The sequence below is a fragment of the Stegodyphus dumicola genome, chromosome X1 (assembly GCF_044657685.1).
Source record: "Stegodyphus dumicola isolate Sdum_Otavi_A_Nest chromosome X1, ASM4465768v1".
NCBI classification, from domain to species: domain Eukaryota; kingdom Metazoa; phylum Arthropoda; class Arachnida; order Araneae; family Eresidae; genus Stegodyphus; species Stegodyphus dumicola.
In genome coordinates this window covers 24,478,838-24,504,960 of record NC_140780.1, presented here as the reverse complement: position 1 = coordinate 24,504,960, position 26,123 = coordinate 24,478,838, and the positions used below count along the sequence as shown (strand labels likewise).

Sequence of the window (26,123 nt, the reverse complement as noted above, 5' to 3'; positions counted from 1 at the left end):
TGCTATACTATGCTATACTATACTATACTATATACTATGCTATGCTATTACTATTACTATTACTATACTATACTATTTTATTTTATTTTATTTTAATTTAATTTAATTTAATTTTTTTTTTTTTTTTTTTTTTTTTTTTTTTTTTGTAAATTTTGATACCCTTTAGATCACAAATACTTTATTATTTCAAAAATCACGATTTCATAGTTTCAATTTTATAATTTCTATGTGCCATCTTACTAGATTTAATCTGATGATCTAATATCCGGAAAAATCCCAAATCCAGAAGAGCCAAAGTCCTGATGAGTCTGGATCTCAGACTTTGTACTGTATTCAATTTATGGTTATTTTTGCATACTAAAAACATTGATATTTTTTATTTAATATACTTAATAGTACTCAAAGATGAATCAAACCTTAAAAAATAGCACAGAACCTTTAAAATAATCGAAGCACTATACTCAATATTTACATATTGTAATATTCTATTGATCTATGTTGTAATGGGTGTGTGCCGGAATACTGCTGCATTATAAATATACAATGCTGAAGGCAATGCTTTCTATGAACAATACAATGAAGATTTCTGGTTTTTCAGACAATGTTTTTTCACCTGGATCATTGGATAGTTATAACACTGGATAATTATAAAATTTAATTCTCAGTTTTCATAAATTGTAAAATCATAGCTAAGAAGCACCAGTGCTTTAATTCATGGCTATATGGTGCACCAATGGTATAGGTAGGAGTATGGAGAGTTATTTTAAAGAGAGGCACTATTCTGCAGAATTGATTTTTGAGTGAAAAGACTGTCAAGAGAGAGAATGAAGCGTTATATTTGCACCACGTTATGAGATCAAAAAAGGGATATGTGTTAAAACTACAACAAAAAATAAATAAATAAAATGCATTTTTTATATACTGTCTACACAATAAGAAGTAATTTAGCAGATTTTTTAAAAACTGAATTTAATTTCGATGATGAACCACACCCTGGGCAGATTTCTGGCAAAAAGGACATTGTACATGCTTTGGTGGAAAATAACTCAAAATTAACAACTGGGGTGCTTGCAGATAAACTTGACTATTAATCTGCATTTTATTGCTATTTATATGCTATTTCAACTGAATATTTCAGCAGTCAAATTTATAATCACCACCATGATAACAAGCAACCCATTCTTAATTTCCATTAACATTCTTCAAAGCCCTAATGTACATTTTAATATACTATTTTGTGCCCACTTAGTAATAATATTTCAATTTTATAACTGTTACAGTATTTTAGTTGTGTATCAGACTCTAACAATTTTTGACTTATGTATCTGATTTTAAAAATTGGCATCACATCAGGGAAAAATGGAGTGGTGAAGACAGTTTTCATACATCCCAAAATTTATGTGATTAATCTTTCATTCATTTTTTTAAACTTTTATACAGACTACCTTTTAATGTATTTAAGTTGTTCAGCCGACTATTCATTCAGCAAGGAACAGAAAAACAAAACAATTCCCTGCTCTATATTAAACAGCAAATTTTGTTTATTTCATAGGTAAACTAAATTTCTTTGAGTTTTATTTAATGTAGTGAACATGTAGGATATACATGTTCCAGCTCTCTGGAAAAGGTTAAAAAAAGTAACAAATCATATAGCATAAAAAAATTTGCTTTTTTTAATGTATCAATATATTACATACCATGGAAGTCCCATATCTGAACATTCTTTAAGCTGTTATGTACAAAATATAAACTTCCAAGTGCCTATAAATACATTAAAATATTGTCAAAACAAGTAAGCATACAAAAATGACACTAATATGCAACTTAGCATAATCTTAGGCTTGAAAATTAATAGCATATCAAAGCAAGATAGATTACCACAGAGAACAAGCATGATTTTTGCTCATAACATGTAATTGAACACTCCTTCAGAAAGTCTACTCTCCTGTGTAATATTCTGAACCACTTAGAACTGAACTTAAAGACAACTACCAACAATTATAACAACACATGTTAAATGTTCTACAACATCAAATTTAGATAATCATATGGACTTTTTGATGTAACCAACCATTAAACATTGGGTGTCTGCTGTTACGATTTTATTAAAAGTTTCTTCATTTGCCCTGCAACTTTATACTTATAGTGAATTGATGCCTTTTTTTTAAATAATGACTATCTGTACCTTAATAGAAAAAGAGCCAATGTCTAGAATGAGACTTGAATCAGTGACATCATAACAATGAGCTTTATCATTAAGAAAAGGTTTTATACCATTATAACATTAAATCAGATTCCACTTTCAAGAGATCACAATGATAAGTACTTTAGAATAAAAGAGTATTGTAAAAATATTTTAAGCAATATGTGCATAAAAATAAAAAGTAGCAATTTGCCTTTTCGCTAATTAAATAAAGAAGGAAAGAAAGAAACTGCAGTACAATGCTTCTTTAACCCCTTGAGGACAAGTGTGCAAGAAATGAAGAACAACTACAGGACCAAACCCCTTGCTGAATACTTTTTTGCTTCATATAAATCCCTATTTTGGGGTACATACTCCACTGTTGTTATCAATTTTGAATTTACTAAGCATACAAATTTATGACACTCTAAAATTATGTGACATTTCCAAAAATTCTCTTATGTGTGTTTTCAGTGCCACTTTGCTCTTCACAGCTGATTTGCTTACATTCCACAAAATGAGCATGTTTACATCAGTGGAAGAATACACACATGCTTTTGAAAACAGCTCTTGTAAAGCTTCTTCTAGCACTAAAATTAGAAAATATGATAGAGAAAAAGAGCCTAAAGAAGGGAGAGATTTTCTATAGTTCAAAATTTTAACTCTAGTACTTCTGGTAGTATTATTAATCAAAATGTGCCTACGCAGAACATAATATTGAAATCAACAAACAGATTCAATTTAGGGAAAGCCTTATTAAGGGGTGTTTGTAAGCTGTGTAGTTATTTGTAATTTTTTATTAATCATCTTTTTCTCTCATTTAAGAGTGTAAAAATAACTTTAAAAGATGCAATTTTCTTTTCAATAAAATTCTTGGATGCATATTTTGAAAAGCATTCTTCAATTCCTTAAAATATTTTCTTATTTTATCTCTTCATTATGTTTTTCGACACTTGTACCGGTTTTCAAGAACAGATCTATCTGTATTCAAAAATAATTAAGGTATGAGTGCATTTTACTTATTCATGAGCAAATAATCTGTATATATAATAAAGAAATTAGAAAGAGCAAAATGTAAACAAAAGTCAGAAAGTTATAACCTATTATCTGCACAACCATTAGTTCCAAAGTATGCAGATTATCGAAACTGTACAGTGTAAGTATATATATAAATTTCTGTACATACAAAATTACAACTTGAGGCAACTTGATTAAATTAAATTTGGACTTGGATGTTCCCCATGCTTGGTTTATCCTTTACACAGCAGGTCAAAGATTCACTTCAAGAAAAGCACTTCTACTAAGGTTTAATATTCCAAATATTCCTCATAAAATGTAACAGTAGTCTTTAGAAAAAATTTAAATGAATAAATACATAAGTTTGAAATCTCCTAACAAAAAATAGAATGACACAGCCATAAATACTGTAAGAAAACTAAAATTAAATTTCAGTTTTAAATTTTATAAAATTTACAACTGAAATTATTGTAAAATTCAGAAAACCTTCAAAACAATAATTTTTTTAAATTTTGCACTCAAATGCTTTATTTGACAAAACTAAATTATGAAACATCAATATAATTAAAATAACATACTATGTTTCCTCACATATTTTCCCCTTTTTCTTTTACTAATTGTATCAGTCAAAAAAAGGGGGGAGAGGAAAATAATGTGAATAATTTCATTTCCAAAGGATGCAGCTACAGCTAAGAACATAAGAAATGAAAAAGAGTAGTCATGGATAAACAACATGTAATTATCACAATATTATTTCTTTAAAAGAAACCTACATTCCAAGAAAAATACATAGCAACATTACAGTACCTAATAAGATATCTTCATTTTAACTTCTCTATAACTTGAGTCTCATGCATTCTTATTGTTTTCTCTACTACTCATTAGGCCTCAAATCATCCATAAATAATTAGAGAAGCTGAATGTGCAGCTGACTGAAACCAGACTGACTGACTGTAATGTTTGCTAAACTGCAGCTAGTTGGTCCTTGTATTGGTCTGGCATGAAATTCAATATAGTGGTGCTACCTTTTCAAAACTTCTGACCAGCATATTTTTAATGAAATATTTAATTTAAAAAATTAACCTATTTCCCCCGCAAATTTATGGTGAGTAGAAAATAAATATTTCTATTATTACATTTATTATTTATAATTATTTTATTGTATTTTTTGTTATTATTTTATTAAATTTTTTATTATTTATTAAAAATATTGAACTAATTAATTGATTTATTTTAAAATTAATAAACTGCTCTGTCTGCTTTTGCTTTACTATAAAATTTAATAGTAAAAAAACTATAATTGTCTAAGTTAAACAAAAGATTTAAACAGCAACAAGGCAAAAATTGTGAATTTTACCTCTTTGATTGTTTATTTTCTTTAATTTATGCATTTACCACATATACAATAACATATATGTATATTCAGAAATGGTTGAATGACTGAATAACTAAAACAGAAATTAAAAACTTGTAAAGTGAAACTCGCATTCACTTTACAATAAATATTTTCAGGTTACAAATTAAAAATTTCACTTTTTGTCACTTGAAACATTTAGATAAGTTTAGATAAAGGTCAAGTTATACTCATTACCTGTTCCAACAAAATACTAAAAAATATTTTTGCAAATTTACTTTATTTAATCATAATTTCTATAAAAACCGAATAAACTGACAATTAATTAAGATCACAAATCTAGAAACCGGCTACTGAAAACTGGCTTGGTGGGAACAATGGATTAAAAATTTAAGGGAAAGGTTCAGTGTGACCTTCATAAGTAGTTTCTAAGGATTTGCATAAATGAAAACAATCGCCAAGTGGAAGAATCCATTTTAACCCTTTGAGCGTAACGGCCGGAAAATTCCATATAGAAGGCTGTATATAGTACAGAAGGCTTCTATATTCATTATACATGAAAATTTCTCCTAGCTTTTAGCATATCTGATTTCAGTTTGGATGTATATTGGAAGAAAAGGAATCAAGGTACAAAATTAAAGAGTCAATTTTTATTTAAAATTATGAAATTACCATTTATTCATGACATTTTGAGGAAATTTGAAATTTCAGGGCTAAACCATAATGCTCGGAGGGTTAAAATTTAGGGAAGCTTGTTCTCTGAATGCATCAAGGAAAGGAAATCATGCAAATATTTTTTAAATCTTCAAAATCAGGTGCTAAAAAGCTAGGAGGAAAATAGGAGAGGGGGGACTACATGAAGAAATACGGTATATTGTAAGGATGAAAAGACATGCTCAGAGCACAGATATTTTTCTCTAATATTTAAATGAAAAAAAAATAGACTATAATGAAAATACTGAAATGTAAATTTTCATTAAAGATTAAAAGTAATTCTTTTCTGACAGACATCTTATTTCCAAATAAAACGGCTACAGTAAATTCAGATCTCATAATAGTGTGAAATTAATATTGCAAAATCTAAACTTTTTTAAAATCAGAGAAATTTAAAAATACAATTTCCTTCATTTGAAATCACAGGATTTGGATATAATGCAAGTCCTTTAATACTCTCATTAAATTTCACTTACTTAAAAAGGTTAAATCACAATAAAACAAACCATTTTTAAATAAATAATTCTTATTCATATATTAAAATATAACATTAACCTCTTGACATACAAATAAAATAAGCGTCAACCCCTTGACATACAAATAAAGCATCTAAAGAATACCATTTAATTTGGACACTCATGTGCAACTTAGAAACAGACCATTTTATTTTCAAATTTACATTCAAATTAATTTCAATAAATTTTAAACAAAAATAATATGCGGCATTCACCGAAGACAGTTCTTGACATCTCGGAGATATCAAAGTCTACAATGGCACATCAAATCAATGATATCTCCTGGATTTCGTTGTTTGTCAAAGGGTTAAGGGTTACTTTTCCATTCCAACAAATGCAATTATAGCCATTAGTTAACTATAACTAAAGACAGCTAAATAATCTTTCACATAACATGAAGATCTTATTTACATAACTTTGCTACTACAGTCAACTCCAAATTACACAGAGGTAGATTAACTTGATCCTATCCTTAAAAAAAAAAAAAATGTCTGTTTATTTGGAAATGATGGAAAAATTAATGTCGCAAATGACCAACATAAAACCAAACTGTCTATGGAAGATACAAGAGAAGAAAAATGCTTGAGACAAGAAGTGATAGCTTATGATATCATAGTTTTAGGAAAGTGTTTTTATGCAAAATATATAAATTAGTTGTAGGTACTGTGAAACATATGAACACTATTAGTTAAAATTGCTCATTTATAGAAATAAATCAAGTGCACAGCCAAAATTTGGTACATAACAACTCCAACTGAAAAACAAGTGTTGTTCATACATTATTCTTCTTGATTTGAAGTGTGATCTATTACTAATTTAATTTAATGATGATTTAATTTTACACGGTCAAAAAAACCTGAAGATTGGTTAGGTGAAAATACAGATAAACTGCTTAGTATTTTTCTGTTACTTGTATTATAATATGGGTAATTCTATTTTGCAGTGTTTTTGTCTCAGATTAAATGATTTTTAGTTAACCATAAGCATGTTCCTCAGTATTACCACAATACACCAAGAGTTTAGTAATTCATAGTCCTCTAGAAATATGTTTGCCAGCTATCTAATCAAATACTACTTTTTTCTGAATAAAAATTGGAATAAAGCACACAGCTGAATGCAAGAAACTAGTGGGATTAAATTCATGCAGAATAAGAACCAAAGATTTGTTATGAAAATGCTTTTAAAAAAAGAAATATCTAATGACAACAAAGAATTTAATAGAAAGCATTTTTAAGGCTTACAAAAATAACTGATTATGTTTCTTACTGTATATTTTTCTGGACATCTGTTATCTTCATCAAGAAATATCCTTAATTGACCAAAAGCAGAGAGCTCTTCACTGGTCATAAGAGCTCTAAAAAATATAAATTATATACACTTTAACACTTTACTGAACGGAACACTTTACTTACACACACACTTTACTGAAAGGAATAAATAAAAAAACTTCTACAACTAATGTAAAAACACTACAGTCAAAAGTCTTTAATCTGGACTCGTCGGGACTTCAGAGATTCCGGATTATAGATTATCAGTTTAAATCTGGTAAGATGGCATGCAGAAATTATAAAATTAAAAATATGAAACCGTAATTTACGAAATAAAGAGCAATTATGATCTAAAGGGTATCAAAATTTACAAAAAAAAAGCTTTATATTTATTTGTTTACTTTATTAAACATTTCTTTCAATGTGCGCATGCGTAAAGCATACATTACGCATAGTCAAAATTAGAAAATTGCAACTAGGAAACTATTTGATGCGTATTCGTGATATTTATAATGACGAGGAATTTGATTTAAATCATATCAAAGACAGAGTACATCGAGATGAAATACTACATTTAGTAAGGAATTATAAGCCGAATAAAATAAAAACATCTGCCCTGAAGATAAGGATAGTGCTGACAGATCAACTTCCAGTTCATTGGTGCCGCGTCGTCCCTCCCTCCCCTGCAGAGCAGCATGAAATTGATAAACATATTTCAGAATGATTAGAGAATCAAAGGATATGACTTTATCCATTTTTTCAGCAATTCCACTTTTTGTTTGATGGACATCGGAACATGCTTTCGCTTTGTAGATCCTTTGGTAGCTCCAGAATCGGAAATTCTTTTTGACATAATCGAAAGTTCAAGCTTACTTTCATAAAATTGCTCTAACAGTCTGCAAAAAATAATAAGCCGGATCCAATTAGAAGATTAAGGAACAATGCAATCTGCAACATTAACTGAAATAGATAATTAGATAATTTTAGCTTAGCTTATACCGTCCGTTATACATTAAACACGCATGCGTAAACGTATTATGCGAATGCGTTAACACATTATGCATTGACGCATGCACAGAAAGTTTGTAGCTTTGAGGTAAGGATTATAGATCATTCCGGATTAAAGACTTTTGACTGTATAACATTTCATTACTTATCAATATGCTATTACAGATGCTTTAGCAAGAAACTTAGAGAGAACAAAATATTAACTGTGAATAATCTCTCTAAAACTGACATCAAAGCAGAATAGCACCGAAGTAATTTAATTTTTACGTAAATATATTATAAACACTAAAACAAAGTTGTTACAAAATATTTGAGATCAAAGTCTTTCATTTCTGCTTAAAACAAAAGCAATACATTCATGTTTTGCTTTCTCTACTTTTACTGCCAGGCATACCCCATGCAGACTGGTTGAAAAAGATCCTACGTCTTTTTAGATTAACTTTATAGGCATTCAACTGACAATAATCTGGTAAGTGTGTGGTCATGTGGAAGTCTTTGACAAGATACATTATTTTGCTGAAAATCATATGAACCTACTCTCCTTAACTACCAAATAATTCTAATCATACAGACACAAGAATCCAGTCAGTTTTCCCACTTTCCAATGGCAAAATATTTTAAAAGAATGTTTGCATCTGCCTGTTACATAATTATAACATAACATGTTCTATGAAATACATGAGGCTAGAGTGACAACCAGTAAAAATGTCTAATGTCCATTCCTCAAGTGAGTAATATAACATACATAAATAAAGATTAATTTTTGTAATCAAAGCAAGGTCTCTTCACAAGATTTCTCAGATGAGGTAAGTTTTCAGCTCATTTTATGTTACATAAATATAGTTGAAATGTAACTTTGATCACATCCTTATAGTCACCAAACATACTGAATGCTGATGTTAAGAATATTCTTTACATAGCAGCAGCCAGAATGATGCCACATGCCTCTATATCTTTTAAAAGCACACAATTCATTAACTCAGAAATTTTATAAGCTGAAGATAAATCCTCTATAATTTTCTACCTGCACCTTTCAAGCTACATGTGTAACTCATGAAAGCTGTATTAAATGATGAACAGTCTTTATGGCCGTAAAGAAAGATATGATATTCAAGGAAACACAAGGAATACACAAAGGCATTCCATAAAATTAAGTTTTTTGAAAATATGTTAATGATGAAAAATTTTCAAGCACCGTTTCATTGCTTTATGTAATTAAAAACATTGCTATAAAAAAGGAATTACATGATGGCTTAACTCATTATAAAAATATTTTAAACTGAGGCATTAAAATTTTTGCCCTTATGATACATTTTATATTTTTATTTATTTATTGTAATTTATTTTTCTACCAATTCTGCCAATTCTTCTAGAACATTTAGCTATATTCTACTGGTTTCTAAGCTATAAGAAAAAAGGTAATGAGTGCTAACCCCCACCAAAAAAACAAAAGGAAACAATGAAATTCAGTCCATTTAAATTATTTTAGTTTTTCTATTCTCCAACTTTTAGCGAGAAAATATTTGCATTCCCAGTTTTCTTCTAAATATTTCACCTCTAAAACATCCAGAATATGTAAAATTTCTCATCTAATACTTATTCAGAAAAATGGTTCAAAGCTAACCAAGACCGTTTTTTAAATATAGCAATGAAAAGTTCAAAAACCACCAAAACTATAACTCCTCATGCATCTAGGCATCATTGCCTTCATTGAGGCCATTCTGTACTTCTTCAGAAAGAACTGCATAGCTGCTGAGACTAAAAGTTAAGGCTGCAATTTTTTATCTAACTTGCATATTATTACTCATATATGGCTTTTTTTTGGGGGGGGGCAAGCCCACTAAAATGAAGCAGACAATAATTTGAATGACACAGGAGACAAAGATACTAAACACAGATACCAAAAACCAGGATTATAATGACCATATGGAAAAACTTTCAAATTGGCCCTTGTGACAGCAGGCACTTTCATGAAAAAGGATGACAATTTTATACACCAGGTCTGGGCCTTCTATGACCCACAGGTCACCAAGCAACCCACTTCAGTTTCAGAAATAAGGTTAATATATAAAGGCAAATATGAAATAAACACTTGAAGAATACATAAAAATATTAATTGAAACTAAATAACAATAACATTTTTGTTTGATTACAAAGTTCCAATCAAGAAGACACATTTTTATTTTTAAATTTAAATTGTAGTATAATTTCAAGAAGAAATCGATAAGTTTGGCTGTGCTGTTCTATAATTCCATGACATCTGAGAACATTAATACTATTGTTAGCTCAATTCTCCTAATCCACTCTGATATGTTCAGTAGTGCAAGAATGACTTCAGTAGCGAAAAAGTTGACATTTTGTTTAACTTATAAATGCAAGCAAATATTTTCACACACGAAATTTATTTTAAGTAAGAACAAGCAGAGCTTAAACACCAAAAATTCAGATGCTTTTGTTATTAAAATGTTACTAATGAAATTCACTTATGTTTGTTTTTATAATTAAAAATTAAGTTTAATTTTTATGTTTAAAGTTTAAAGCATATTAGAATTATTTTCTCAATCAAACTTATTATTCACCAAAACTGATGGTTTTAAAATGAAAACACCACTGACCCAAAACATCTTCTTAATAGACACATTGTGGCTGATTTTGACCCACAGCCAAAAAAAGGCTGCCAACACCTGCTATACACCATTCCAGGTCAGTTCCACTAAACAGCATTTTGTATAGCAGCTTTAATCTTTTGATGATAAGTTTTATGTTTTGAAAATAAGCTTTATCATTTTTGTATATCTACTGCTTCTAAATTTTGTAAATATCTGCAATTAAAGTGTTTTTTCATATTAAAACCACAGTTATCTTTGAATTTTTTAAAAATTGCATGGGCCTTTATCAGCATAATAGGTCACAGGATGACTTCACTCAGTTCTGTCCCGAATTTCATGGAGATCACCCCCAAGGGTAAGGTCTCAAGACATCCCACCCCTCTTTCCCAATCACTAAGCCTCTCAACAGGACTTCAGCTCACCATATATTTATAACGTCAAAGCCACACACACAAACATCATGCCTCCCAGAGGATTCAAACCCAATAAAATATACAGAAGCCAGGACTACTAAATATTATACCGATCAGGGCAGCATAAACTATATCATGATGTGACATTGTTGACTTTTGTATTTATTAAACTTTGTTTCATTCATCATACAAAGCAAACTACAGGATGAACAATGCAAATCAGGGGCAGCTTACTACTGCAACATAAAACACATATCATACAAGGCTTAGAATGTAGTAGTATTTTGTCAGTACTTTGCACAGTAGATACTTTGTCAGCATCTGCTCAAGGAGTCTGTAATCACTTTACAGAAAATTACTAAAATTTTCAAATTAGCCGAACTTTTGAAACTGCGCTGACATTGTATGTCATAATCATCTCAGAAATTAAATATCTAAGTAATTTTTTTTTCATATTTGAGTTACACAATTAATGCTATATTCTTTATAATGCGTGTAAATCTTTACTAACATAATCATAGGGAGCAGAGGGCATGTAAAGACTTTGTTATTAAATTTTTATAAATTCCCAATTTTTATAATTTCCCAATTTTTATAAAATTTGTTTAGAAATAGAGTTACATTTTAAGTAAAAATAAAAGCTTAAAACAGCTGCCTTTTACTTAAAATAAGTCAACAATTTTTGTTCCACACCAGTTTTAAGAAACTGAATATAATCACATATGAAAAGTGTTTAAAAACAACAGATATACTCTCAATTGTGAGGAAAAACTCAACCATAAAAAGAAAAAGAAAACCAGCTTCTACAATCACCTGTAAAAAAAAAAAGTCGTTACTGATGCTACCCAAATCCTCTGCATACAAACAGACTAAAAATCAGAGAAATGCAGGAAATCACTATAAAACCATGCTGCACGAGACACCTTCTCTTCCATCTTCCATACATCTGGACATCAAATAATAGCAAATTTATTGGAATTTCTCCCTAGTACCAAATCACTCCACCTATGTACTCCAGCTTTAAAAGATTTGATTATAAACTTTCCGTTACCTAGTCCCATCAATCTAGAAATCGTTGAAATCATATAAATCAGACATTGCCACAGTAGATACTTCAGACATATATATATTATTCCAAATTGTAGCAAAGATACTAGCACAGAAATGCAATATATGACTCAACATCCAGAAAATTATCAACAATGATTACTTAACATAAAAAAGCTATCTCCAGTTTCTGTGCCAGCCACTTCATTAGAGAAAATAGCAAATTTTTGGTTAAATTCTTCACCAAGTATTCATGTTCAATAATTAAATGCAACAAAGTCAAATCATATCCAAACCCTCTGGGCTAAAAATCAGAGAAATGCAGGAAATCACTATAAAACCATGCTGCACGAGACACCTTCTTTTCCATCTTCCATACATCTGGACATCAACTCTGAGTACAGAAATCCTGCAGAAACCCATAAAACAGATGACCGTGATTAAATGATCCTTTCCAGCTCCAGCTGACAAAACAGACAGGTCATCTGTGAGAGCTCCTTTATTTTTTTAACCATGGCTCCAGCATGTGAATCTGCACACTTTTATTTTTAACTTTATAAATTTATTTTTGAAGTTTAAAAATGAAAAAAGGGGGGAATAACTGTATCATTTAATATGGTTCTGTTACAAGAAGTTTATGACTAACAGTTGCAAAACTAAAGGCAGCATAAGCAGAAAGAAACAATATATGTATTTAAAACTATTTTGAAGAATTTCAAATTCTATGCATTTATGCAACTCTTATGCTGCAAAGAAAAGAAAACTTCATAGTAATCCTGCACAGTGCTTCTCTCCAAGCTTCTACAGGTCACTGCCTCACCATCCATTCCCGGCATGACAATACCTCATAGACAATACCTATTATTAATCGATAAATTCACCTTTTTTATTCTTATTTACTTCTGCATTGTTCAACTCATTCTGTTTCAGATAATTCATATTCTGATCGTTATTTTGCTATCAAACTATGTATGTATGTTTAACGCAATACAAAAATATCTCAGAGTTCAAATTACTTTATCTGCATTCTTTATATAACTTTTAATCTACATTAAAATTTACTTCTCTAGTGTTTATTACATATATCCTTTCCTTCAACTTCTGATTTTTGTTATATATTTTAGTTGACATGATAAAGAAGATTTAATAATTAGCACTTATTAAACACTCATTTAAAAATATCTTCGGATTTTACTGGTTTAGTGCGTAGAAGCATTAAACAATATTATTTTACAGCAAAAATATTCTTAATTTTTTTTAGTTTAAAATCTTTTATCTTTAGTTAAAATGCAATCTTGCAGATAGTTTACTTTTTAATTATTATTTAACTCTGAATTAAAATTTTCATAAAACCTGATATTCCCATACAGGAAATTCAGATATATTACTTTCACGTTTATAATATGTTATTGGCCATGCTTAGAACATTGCCATCAACAATGTGCAAAATTTGCTGAGTTTTTGAAAATCAAAGTTACAGCAGAATATACCCAATGTTTGTCCATGAAATTGCTTTTGCCAATAAAGGTACAAATATGACATTTTACACATAAACACTAAAATTTTGATAGCAAATAACTTTCATGTGCTACTGCAACCATGTTATTACATAAAACATTTTTGAATTCAAGAAAAATTAATTATGTAAAAACTTGTATAATGTAATTTTTTATACAAATCCTGGATCGCTACAGTTATATTTAAGATTATTTCACACTTTTCATAATGATAAAAAATAAAATTTTGAATTCAGATACAAAAAATTGACCCAGATATTTAATTTCCATGTTTGAAATCATATTCAGGGACCATACACAAACTGAACACAATGTTTGCATTTATACTAATTAAGATAATATACAAGTTTATAATATAAAAAGGTTTCTGATGTTAATATTGGGTTATCTGAAAAATTCTGCTTGAAGTATGCTTTCTTATTATTTTGTTACTTCTGATACTGAGTAACTTTGATCAAAGTGGACATGTTCAAATACGATCTTTTCTATTCGCATTGCCAGTTTCCCTTAGAAAGTCCTCCATGAATGCATCCCTCCCCTTAGGCAGATAGCCCTCGAGGCTTTGCCGTAGTTAAATAACCTAACTTAACCTAGAATGTGCTGGGCACATTTTTTTTTTTTTTTTTTTTTTTTTTTTCTTCAGAACAGTGTTAAGAATAGAGAACTTATAAGTTCATTTTTTCCTATTATGCTCATTTATTTTAAAATGGAAAAAATGCTAATTAGATTGTGAGTAAAATGTGTGCTGTTTCTTATGACACAGTTCCAAGGTAGTTTGAGAACTACAAGCCTGTAAATTTCAGCTCTGAAGATGATGCGTAATCTTGGCATAAATCCTCTGTAAACAATAACCTGTTAAAAGAAGTTGCCGCTGAAAACCCAAGTTGTATATCTCAGTACCTATCAGACAGACTAAATATTCCAAAAAAAGTGCAGTACATGATCATACGAAGATTGGTTTATTTAATTATGGCAAAGCACACTAGTGCTATCTGCCTAAGGGGAGGGATGCCTTCGTGAACTTTCTAAGGGAGACTGGCTCGTATACACGTTACACATGGGGAAAACCACGAAAACGCCCATGCAGCCAGCCCATTCGCAGGATTCGAACCTCGGACCGAACTACCAGTGTTCAGCGACTTTACTGCTTAGATCATATGAAGAAAAGTGGGTATGTAAACCATTATGATTTATGGGTGCCCCACTCTTTCAACAGAGCAGAATATGATTGCTAGAGTTTTCGCATGTGATTCTCTGCTGAAAAGAAATAATAAAGCACCTTTTTTTAAACAGCTTATCACTGAAGATGAAAAGTGGATACTATGCAACATTACATGAGAAAGATCATGAGGTTAGTCAAAATATCGCCTTTGGTTAGTAACATCAAAAGGGCTCTGCATCCAAAAAAATTAACGCTTTGTGCACGGAGAGACCAAATCAGACAAATTCAGAAAAATACTGTTTCTAAATGGCAGTTTTAATATCAAAAATCAATGTAAAGAGCCCAAAAGTGACCAATCTTTGAGGTGTCTTCCATCACAACTATGATTGGCCCAACATTTCGATGAATGTCAGATGAAAACATACTGATCATGGATGAGATGTTTTGTGTCACCCACCCCCATATTCAAGACCTTGCCCTCTTGGATTTGCATCACTTCAGGGCACTTAAAGAATTACTGAATAGCCTGCAGTTCATTTTTTTTTGAGATTATTTAACAACATGTCAATAACTTCTTTACGAATGAGCCTAATGACTTTTTAAAATGTAAATTTTCCACATGCTTGAAAAATGTCACAGAACCAAAACAAAAATTATAGGGACAAAAACTCAGAATAAAATTATGCTAAAAAAAGTTCAATGTAGGTTTCCTGTGTTTCTGCTCAGTTTTATTTGTATTTATCAGAAAACAGCAGAAAATTTTAGATGACCCAACAGATTAAGTGATAAGAACTCTATGCAAATTGTTATACGTATTATTCTTATTCAACATAATGTTTTTCAAAAATGAAATTTTATTCAAAGAATCTTACAGAACGCCTGTACTAGAAAACACTGGAAGACTTCAGTATTGGCAAACAGCCAACTCATAACACTGTTTGAATAATTTAAAAATGAAAAATATTTCTAGTTTAATGACTTTCTTTGTATGAATATTATATTATGATTCTAAAATAATAACACTTCATACTTAATGAGACCCTCTCAGCATTTGAAAGCTTATCAATTAATTAGATAATTTATTCAGCATAACATATGGATCAAAATTGAAAATTAAAGTAGGTTACTCTTTAGTAAACCACAAAAGAATACCATTCAATGACATTCCGAAGAAAAAAAAATCACCTCAAATTATTCAAATATATTTATTAATAGACGAATTGACGATGATGCCAAAAATCCCAAATTTTGAAATTAAATATTAGACAATTCTTGTTAATATTTAATTTCAAAATGGAAGTTAAGCTTGTGCTTTATTTTTTATAACCGGGATATAAATTTCCTGAATGTAAGAATTACAGGCCCCAGGGAACTGCATAAAAAATACATTTTGTATCATTTGCAAAATTCAATTTTTTGAACAAAAAAATGCTAAAGCATGAATATTCATGTCATTTAAAACCTCTTTGTAACTGGAAGTAGATATCCATGATAAACAGTTGTGAAAATAAAGGCTGCGTAATCACTTTTCTGGACCTTGTTTACATTTGCGTATGTGTTTGTATACATGTGAGTATTAAGTGTTCATTTATCAAGCATAATTTGTCAATCCTTTAATTTTAAAAACCTATTTATATTATTAACCTATTATATTAGCAACGAAACAATCTAATTCTATACCTGCAAAATTAAATATATACAATAAATTAAGAACACATTAATTTACCTTATGAATTCTTCAACATGCCCCATAGATTCTTTAGTATTTTTACCTCCAACCTCTTGGCAATGCAAGGCTATAAATTTTGGTTGATAACGCTTAACCACCTGAAAAATTTCACTTTGAATCAGCATGTATAACATTCACTTTCCATGCATGCAACAGAAGGAAATAGTATTAGCCTCGAATTCTTTTTTACTCAAAAGGGGAAAATATAACACTGAACAAAAACTAAATACTATTGAATTTGCCCCTGGGATCAAGTAAGTCTCATATACAATTAAATGAAAGATGACTTTGAAAGTTGAATGCTACAGAAATATTTTAATTCACCTTCAAAATTTAATCTTGCAAATGAAGTACTTTTTTTTTGGTATTACATTCCCCTCTCCTTTGTTTTAAAACAGTTGACGATTTCATTTTGATTAAAATTAGAGCTATTTTAACCGCACTCAAACATGTATAATCTCAAATGTATCATAATTCTGTGTGCATTACATCAATAATATAATAATTTCATTCAGAGACAGAAATATAAATATTTAATATATCTCACTCCTAATGTTTCTCATTTCACTAGTGGATTTTTTTTCATAATTGTTATTCGACTTAAAAGCGCAATTTGTTTTCTTCTAAAACATAAGCTATTATTTTAGGCATTGTGTTTTTGACATATAAAATTAAATCTTTGGCTGGGCAAACATGAATATTTTCATTACTTTTCCTATTCCAAATTACTCATTTCTCCAAATTATTCATTTTCAGGCACTTAATATTCAGCCTTAAAACAGTTCATTTATTTTTATACATCTAATTTATAAATGCTTGATGAATTTTGTTAAAAATATCATTCCATGATTTCTAGGCACAATATAGAATTAAGAACAATATATATATATATATATATGTGCTTTCAACCAATTTTTAAAAGTTTTCTGTACTTAAAACTCATTACTACGAAAGGGAAAAGGAGACGCAGCAAAATTTGACAGATTGCAAGGATAGATTTAATATTCTAGCATTGTTTCATATATCATCAAGAGAAATTTGAGAAAATCCAGAATTTGCCAATAATAAAATAATAATAATACAATTCAAGCTTTTTTAAGCTTTTCTAATGAATTGGATAATACATCACTTTTTTTATATGCCATTTCATCAAAATCTCAAAGTATCTTCCATGTAGTATGTTTTTCCATGTCCATATGGTTAACAGGGGAGATAACAGACTCAAACTTTTAAAAAGATTGTCTGGCATCACTTGGGGTTCATCGGCTGATAACCTTCTGATCACATATAAAACTTACATCAGGCCTGTTTTGGAGTACGGGGAGTGAACTTGCAAGCCACTGCCTCCAGAACCTGTCAAGAAGATATTAACTTGATGCAAAATAAGGCACTCAGGATTATTACTGGTGCAGCTGGTTCCATTCCAATTGCTGCCATGGAGATTCAAACTGACACTGAGTCTTTAAAGTTTAGAAGAGAAAAGCAGGCTTTAAAACTCCATGATAAGTATGAAAGATCGAATTTGAAACATTGGAACAAGTACTCTCCCACCCACCCACCAAATGAAAACCTACAAATCATTTATCACTTTTGTTGAGGAACTCTGTACATTATATAACATCATGCCTACATGCCTACTTTACTCCACCCTTTCCAGTTTGGCCTCTCTCTTCCTACTATTAGAGCTCCTACTTATAATCTTGCCATCGGTATGTATTTTGACTCGAGATCCAACTTTGTTTAATATCAAATTTATTTCACTTTATAAACACATACATATTAATGCGACTATTCACATGTAGAGTTTAGTATAATGATCAAATGATCCGTACATCTTAATGATGAAAAACATTCAGTATTTCAGTACCATAACTTAACTGCTGCTTACTTAGAACTTAGAACTGCTTAGAACAGGAATTTTCCAATCACAACATTCAAAAACAAAACTAGTTGCTAGATTCAAACATCAAACAAAATTACAAAACAAACTATTAAATAATAATAAACAGGAAACGCTAAACTTAACAGGAGTCACAACCTCCTTCCCCCTTTGAATTGCAGACAAGTTTGCCTTAAAAGCAATGCATATTGAAGCAGTGAAAATGTATACATATATAATAGACATAAACTTTAACAAATGACATAAATTGAACTAAAATGTGTGAATATAACATTACAGAACAATAAACATACAAATGACATTATAATTATCAAAGTCTAAGGGAAAAGTCAATAGCAGTTCATTAAGTCCATCCGCTTAACAGGCACTACTCGACGACCGCTTGGAATTAACTTTACATCTTCCCGAATTTTGTTATCACAAGACCCAAGCATTTCACCCAGGCGGCCCGGGTTCGATTCCCAGCATGGGAATAATCTGATGTATCAGACTCGGTCCAACACTCAAACACTCATTTAAAGAAGCATATCCAGGTCACTTGAAAGAAGCATCGAACATTGGGTGAACTTTCGTAGAACTGCGGGATGGCTTGATAACAGGCTTATGAGGGAGATAATGACTAAGCTTAAACAGTTTCTATGATGCCTTCTTATTTCCACTGTTGGAATACAGCATCATAGGCTTCGAAGTTATTTTCGTTTAACAAGCGTTTTGTTATCGTGCGAAGTCGCGTCCAGCTATATCGTACTTATCATAAAGAGCAGAATCAGTTAGCCACGGCAAAGCTACTTCATAACGTCTATCTTCACATACCCTTAAGTTTTTCTTGAAATGGATCAAAGTTTCTTATTCAAGAAGGATCTTATTTGTTCTTTCTACGGGATCTGTAATCCCTAAAACTTCTAAATCACATATCTTCGGCAACTCAAAATTTTGAAGATTTAACCTAACCACATTAATCACTTGCATTTTCTTGTGTAGTCCTAAAACTGTCGACCTAGTAAAGTCTCTACAGGTGAAACTCCAGATGTAAATACCTCAGTTCTTCCAATCAAAATGCTTCCAAGTACATCAGCTCCTAGAGGAACTCATATAGGTGGCATATCTCTGCCAACCTCTGTCAGTTTTATCCCTCGAAACACAAGCTCAACAAGCAATATTTCATCACGTATTCTGGGTAGCATTAACCTTTTAACTGTCATGCCCGAGATCATTGGTGTTCGAAAATGTCATGCCCGAGTGTTACTCGGGGTAATTTTTTTTTAGTGCATCGTATTGTTATACCCGAATATATATCGGGAGACGTTTATTTCGGCTTCATTTCTTTGTCAAACCCGACTGTATCTCGGGAAAAGTTAATGTGCGCTCAATTCAATAGATAACAGCACTTTACTGAAGATTTCAAAGGTTAGAGGTTATAAGTTCTTTGGTTCAAAGTGCACAGGATCTTTTTGTTGTAAAATGGCATCCAGTTCTTTGAAACGTTATATAGATGATTTAGATTCTTCAACCGAAGATGAAGGATGTGTGTCTGATGAGCAGTATTCATGATACTTCCATGGTCAGCCTCAAAAAATAAAAAAATGGCGATATACTCAAGACTAAGATTGTTTCTGACTACAGTCTAAATATGGGTGGTGTAGATCGCTGTGATTAGGAAATATCCTTTCATCCAACAATCCGAAAACGTTATAAAAATATTATAAAAAGATATTTTTACATTTACTAGACAAGATACTTTGGAAGTCATATTTACTCTATAAAAATGTAGTTGGGAAAGGTATTACATTTTTAGAATTTCGAATCCAAGTTGTAGAAGAGCTTTTACATAAATATGATGATGCAGCTTCTGGACAAAAGAATGTTGGCAGACCACCTACAATAGATAACCCTGCCCGTCTTACTGAACGACATTTTATTTCCTATATTCCTCCTACTCCTGTGAAACATGAGCCTACAAGACAGTGCAAAGTGTGTTGTTCGAGAAAGGATAAAAACGGGAAAAAGATAAGGAAGGAAACATTATTCTGGTGTAGTGAATGTGGAGTTGGTTTGTGCTTGGAAAAATGTTTCCAGTTGTACCACACAAGACTGAATTACTGAACTTCGAATAGGTATTCACTTCTATTTTTTTTTATTTGTTTTTAGAAAATAATTTGTTTCATTTTTAGAAAATAATGCTCCGCTAAAAGCGAACTTTACAACTGCCATATTGAGTAGCAGCCGCCTCAAGCAAATATGCAGTGGCTACGAAACTTTAAAAATTTTACCTATGTACTTCAAAATATCAATTTTTAACTACTTAAGTATATTTTATTTTGTACTAAACATTTGATTTTTCCAATAAAAAAATTTGACAATTTGTGTACCCAAATCATCAAAATAACTCGACAGTTAAAGAGTTAAACAAATTTTCTGTTGATCATGCAGAGATACTAAAATAGAATACTTTCGATCTAAGCTTTCAATAGTTACTGTATATCTATTATGCTCAGCAGCTGGAGAAATTCCTCCACCAAACAGTCCTTGAGAGAATACTTCCTTTCCGGAAGGAGACAGATTTACTCAGCAGCTATGCTCTTCTCAATATAGTAACGATGTGATCCATCCATTAATGCTCGAACACCTATTTCCTTGCCCCTGTGCCGCAATCTGATTGTAACTGTTTTCAAATATAGTTCACGCTCTGAAGGAAGATTTGTCAATAGAGTCTCTGTAGAATTTTGCTTTTCATCTGCTACTTTGTCCTTTGATGAGGATTTAATATCTTTACGTAAATCTGGGCAAAGTAACGCGTAATGCCTCCGTGCAAAAATCAAACATTTCACACTACTGTGACACTTTCTTGCCATATGACCAAGCTTAAGGCAAACAAAGCAGCATTTCTCTCACAAAACTTGGGATTTTCTGTCATTGTAACTCACTGTTGATAATTCTTTACAATCCTAACCTGGATGAGGATGGTCGCAGAATATACAACTAGCTTTCCTTGCAGATGTGTTCGAAATTAAAGTAGCAGCAGTAGGTTCATCTTGTTGAAATGGTGCATGTAATTCTTTTTGTTTAGCACCACTTCCAAAAGCATTTTCTGATAAAACATGATGTTCTTCCCTCTCTACTTCATGATGTAGGAAAGACATCAAATTTTCCAGAACCCTTTCCTTTGCAAGGACTGGCTCTCCTTCTTCAACTTCTCTGTTGAGTCTAAATCTATTCCAAGTCTTTTAAAACTTCCGTCAGAAGACGTGATTTCACAACAGGATACAGCACTGCTGCATAATTTGATGTTACACGAAATGTTTCTAACGCTTGTAAACATGAACCAAGCTTATCGTATAAATCAGCTAACTTGATGAATGATTTGTTATTTACTAATGACAAAAGATCTCGAATGTAAACTTCAATCAATAAGTCCTTTCTGCCAAATCAGAACATGAAATGGTCAATAACTTTCATGTAGTTACCTTTAGAAGGTGGATAACTTTCAGCGATATCGCGTGCTTTACTCTTTGGTTTCAAGGAAGAAAGCAGATACTGAAATTTATCTTCTCGTAAATTTTCATCTTCATGAACTCGAGAAAACTGACCCCAAAATACAACCCATGATCTAGGTATAAGATCATACTTCTTAAGACGTAATTTAGGAAGTTTTAAATTATCAGATGCAAGCTTATTAGAAATTACAGATTTACCTTCGGTATGTTGATTATAATTCTTATCATACATAACTCTTATTTCAATAAATTTGTCTCTGTAAGATTCCATTGCATCATATTCTACATCTGTAAAACTAATTAAATTTTTAACTTCTTCATCTACTTTAAATAAATGCTCTGACTTCTCGACAACTTTGCCAAACTGAACATGAATGTCTCTTTCGATATCAGTCTTACGATGAATATCCACAAACATATTCGCCACCACAGTAAAGAGACGCTGTAAATTAGTTCTTTCTGCTCATAACTCAATTTCAAATTTCACTTCATCAACTTTTAATTTAGCCTCAGTTTCTATTTGTTCTGAATCTTTAGTCATTTTACCTTTCTTAAACGTACTATATCAGATTGAACATAAATACTCTATGTGAACAAAACTTAGTATAAAGTAACTCAGAAGCAATCAAAAGTTAAATAAATTCATAAATTGTATGGTTTACCTCCAATAAAGTAATCTTCAATTCATAAATCCAAAGGCTTCTGGTTCGCTACTTAATGCAGAGTACAATGGTCCTAGTCACTGGATGCCACTTTTGTTTGGACTCGAGATCCAACTTCATTTAATATTAAATTTATTTCACTTTACAAACACATACATATTAATGTGAATATTTTACATGTAGAGTTTAGTATAATGATCAAATGATCCATACATCCTAATTATAAAAAACATTCAATATCTCAGTAACGTAACTTAACTGCTTAGAAAAGGAATTTTCCGATCACAACATTCAAAACCAAAACTGGCTGCCAGATTCAAACATCAACACAATTACAAAATAAACTATTAAATAATAAGAAACAGGAAATGTTAAACTTAATAGGACTCGTGACAGTATGCTTGAACAGAAATGTGATGCAGTTCCTAATGCTTTTAAAGCTTTTTCCTTAGAGATTATAGCTACAAATTACCCTAGCTCTGAATAGATCCACATTTATACTGATGGTTCTGCATGTGAGGAAAATACTGGTGCTAGGTTGTATTGTGAAGAATATTTTGAAGAATCCTATGCTGTAGGTCTTAATGCATCTAACTTTGATGCAGAGATTTTTTTTGCCTTGGGAAGAGCAATTTTAATTCTTCTTGTACTTGATACTAATTTTAGCATGGCAGTTATATTTGTTGACTCCCGGGCTGCAATTATAGCAACTGTCTCCTGTACACCTTGTGATTACTTTCTTGTTGAAGAGACTAAGATAAATGTATCCAAAGCAACTGTCTCTGGCTAGGAGCTTGCTTTTAATGGATCTCCAGCCACTGTGGGGCACCTGGAAACAAAAAGGCTGATCTTTTGGCTAAAAATGGCTGTAGGCTACTACAACCGCATTTTCCTCTATCCAACCATCAATTTAGTTCTGAAGTAAAGAGGAAAGTGGACCAAATCTTAAAAATATATATATATAAACTCCTTTCAACTGATAAAGTGTGGAATACTTTTGTATTTTCACCTATCCCATGCAGTTTCTACAGCAAATTTCCGACTCTCAATAGGACATCACTTTCTATATTAAACACTTGCACCACATTGGTATAGTTGCTTATGATGTCTGTCCTCTTTGTCTGTCAGGTGAAACCATGCACTTTCTTCATTAGACACATAGCACTGCACTTGATTTTATGACTTTTAATTCTGACATATTTACCGAGACTAAATTTTATTGGGCTGTCAGAAGTCACATGGCAGATATCACTACAGACTGATGCAGTGGGCGAAGTCCATATTCAAGAGCAAAACCATGTTTCCCGCAAAATTTTTAGCTTGCACTTTTATTATATTCATATTTAAAATGAAAAAATTTTATAACTGTAAGTAAGGATTTAGCTGCATCTACCAAGAACACAACACCAAAACAAATTCTCAGTATTTAAAAATGATATAATCCCCCTCCTCACCCTTTTATTTTTGATTTGATAGTTATATTAAGATCAACCAAAACCTCTACCTAAAAAAAAGCTTCAAAATATACACATTATTAAGAACTTATAAATCATCTATGAATGAAATTATTGAAAAAAATTATTAGTAAACATACTTGGAAGAAAAATTTATTTCCTGTAAGATGAGATGCTATGCTTTATAAACAGATTTCCTAACAATTGAGGCGGAAACACAAGTATTGTTAGACACAAGACAGTTTGCTACAATTTATTCAGATATATCCATCTCCTAAAAATTACAATACAAAGGTGGTTTCCATTACAATTAATACAGTCTTGCTGTGTTATATGAAAAATACTTTATGATAATCCACACCCATACTGAAATCGCAAACTTGCTGTCGACTTTGAAGAGCATTTGTGAATTCATTGCCCACTTACAGCAGAAGTATTTGTGCATTTTTACATTTATTCCAATGATGCATCCATTCCAATAATGCTTATTATTTTACATTCTTTTTTTTTCCCCACAGAAGAATGCTCTCCCCACGTACACAGTGATCTGTTTTCCATTTACAAAAAAACAGAGATTAAACACAAACTCGGCATTGCACATAACTTCAGCACTGTGTATCAACCATGATCACAGCTGACCAAGAACTGTTGCAACTTCAACATACACTCCAAAGAAATACACCAATGTAATAAAAATAAAAGAGCAAAGTCCACAGTTTCATTGTGAATTATCACAATAAAAACAAATGTACTCAATGGAAAATATACTAATCAGAAAAGTAAACACTGACAAAACTGCAAATCCTTGTGTACTCAATCACACATCTACTCACATGCCCGAGTTGCCAAATAAATATTTTCAGACAACATCGTCAGTTACCATAAATACTTTTTTATAGTATGCATATTGCCTCATAAATTTTCTTTAGTGGATTTTTGGTAGAAGGTGCAGATAATCAGAAAGTACTTATGAAAGTTTCACAAAACATGCTGCAATACAGAAACTTCAATCAGGAAAATTTTATGAATTAGCATATTTTAGCAGAAAAAAATATGGTCAAATAATGTACATTTTAGACTTGGGCCATTCAGTAGGGAAGACCAGACCATTTAATGTCTCCAAATCCAGAAATCAATATTATTATACAATTTTCTGATTGAAATAATGAAATTCTAAAACTTCAGAAAGAAGATAAAAAAATTCATAGCCCTTACCAGTAAAAACTCCCTGAGCCAAATTTTCAACAGTTCTTGTGGCTGTAAAAAATATAAACATATTATAAAATCCTTTTTTTTTTTTTTTTTTACTTAATACATTAAGAAATTCATAAACAATTATAATCTCTAAAGTTTCTAAAGTAGTCAAAAAGAACAAAAGCTAAAAAAAGATACAAACTATTAATCTTTTAACTGTTTAGCTTATGATAACCCTCTGTAAAATTGTCTTTAATACACTAAGCTGATATGCATGTTATTACCGATATAACAAAGAATATTTAAAATAATAAATAAAATACAATACACAAAAAAATTAAACAATACAAGCTGAAACTGGCTCTGTATTACTAAAAATAAAATTCATGTTCCAACAGATGGTTGGCTGGTCAACCATGGAACATGGACGATTTAGCATTCATGATTTTAAGTACACAAAACATAGCACCCCAAAAAAATCATAAAACACAAACCAAAAGTAAACTGCCAAAACACAATACATAAATAATTATGCACAGATATAGTTTTAAAGAATTCCTTTCAAGCATTTTTTAATGATTTTTTTAAATCACAAAATGAACTGTAGCACAATGAAATGAATGTACATCAAAGACATTAATTTATTGCAAAAATTAGCCAAGTAAATAACTACACATATATATTGAAACATATATTTATCGATAAGAAATATTATCAAACAGTGGACTTATTTTATCACACTACAAGACAAGCAAGTAAAAGGTGCAATACAGAGTGCAAAGAACATAATGATTATTAAATTATTTTAATCACAATGATAATCTCTTACAATATAATTAAAGTAATTCCAATCCATTAAAAAGTTCTTCTGTTTTTCTTAAAAA

At 30.8% G+C, this 26,123-nt stretch overlaps 1 protein-coding gene across 12 annotated transcripts in view; it reads right to left on the bottom strand.

The window, feature by feature from the left end:
- LOC118194583 (inositol polyphosphate-5-phosphatase A-like) overlaps positions 1 to 26,123 on the bottom strand; it is a 162,289-nt gene that overhangs the window by 95,664 nt on the left and 40,502 nt on the right. For all 12 annotated transcript variants that reach the window (XM_085807462.1, XM_085807463.1, XM_085807470.1 and 9 more), the window contains 4 exons: positions 25,261 to 25,302; positions 16,533 to 16,633; positions 7,049 to 7,136; positions 1,698 to 1,761 (listed from right to left, as the gene is read on the bottom strand). In XM_085807462.1, coding sequence (XP_085663588.1) covers positions 1,698 to 1,761; positions 7,049 to 7,136; positions 16,533 to 16,633; positions 25,261 to 25,302 — 295 coding nt within the window. The remainder of the gene's footprint in view (positions 1 to 1,697; positions 1,762 to 7,048; positions 7,137 to 16,532; positions 16,634 to 25,260; positions 25,303 to 26,123) is intronic.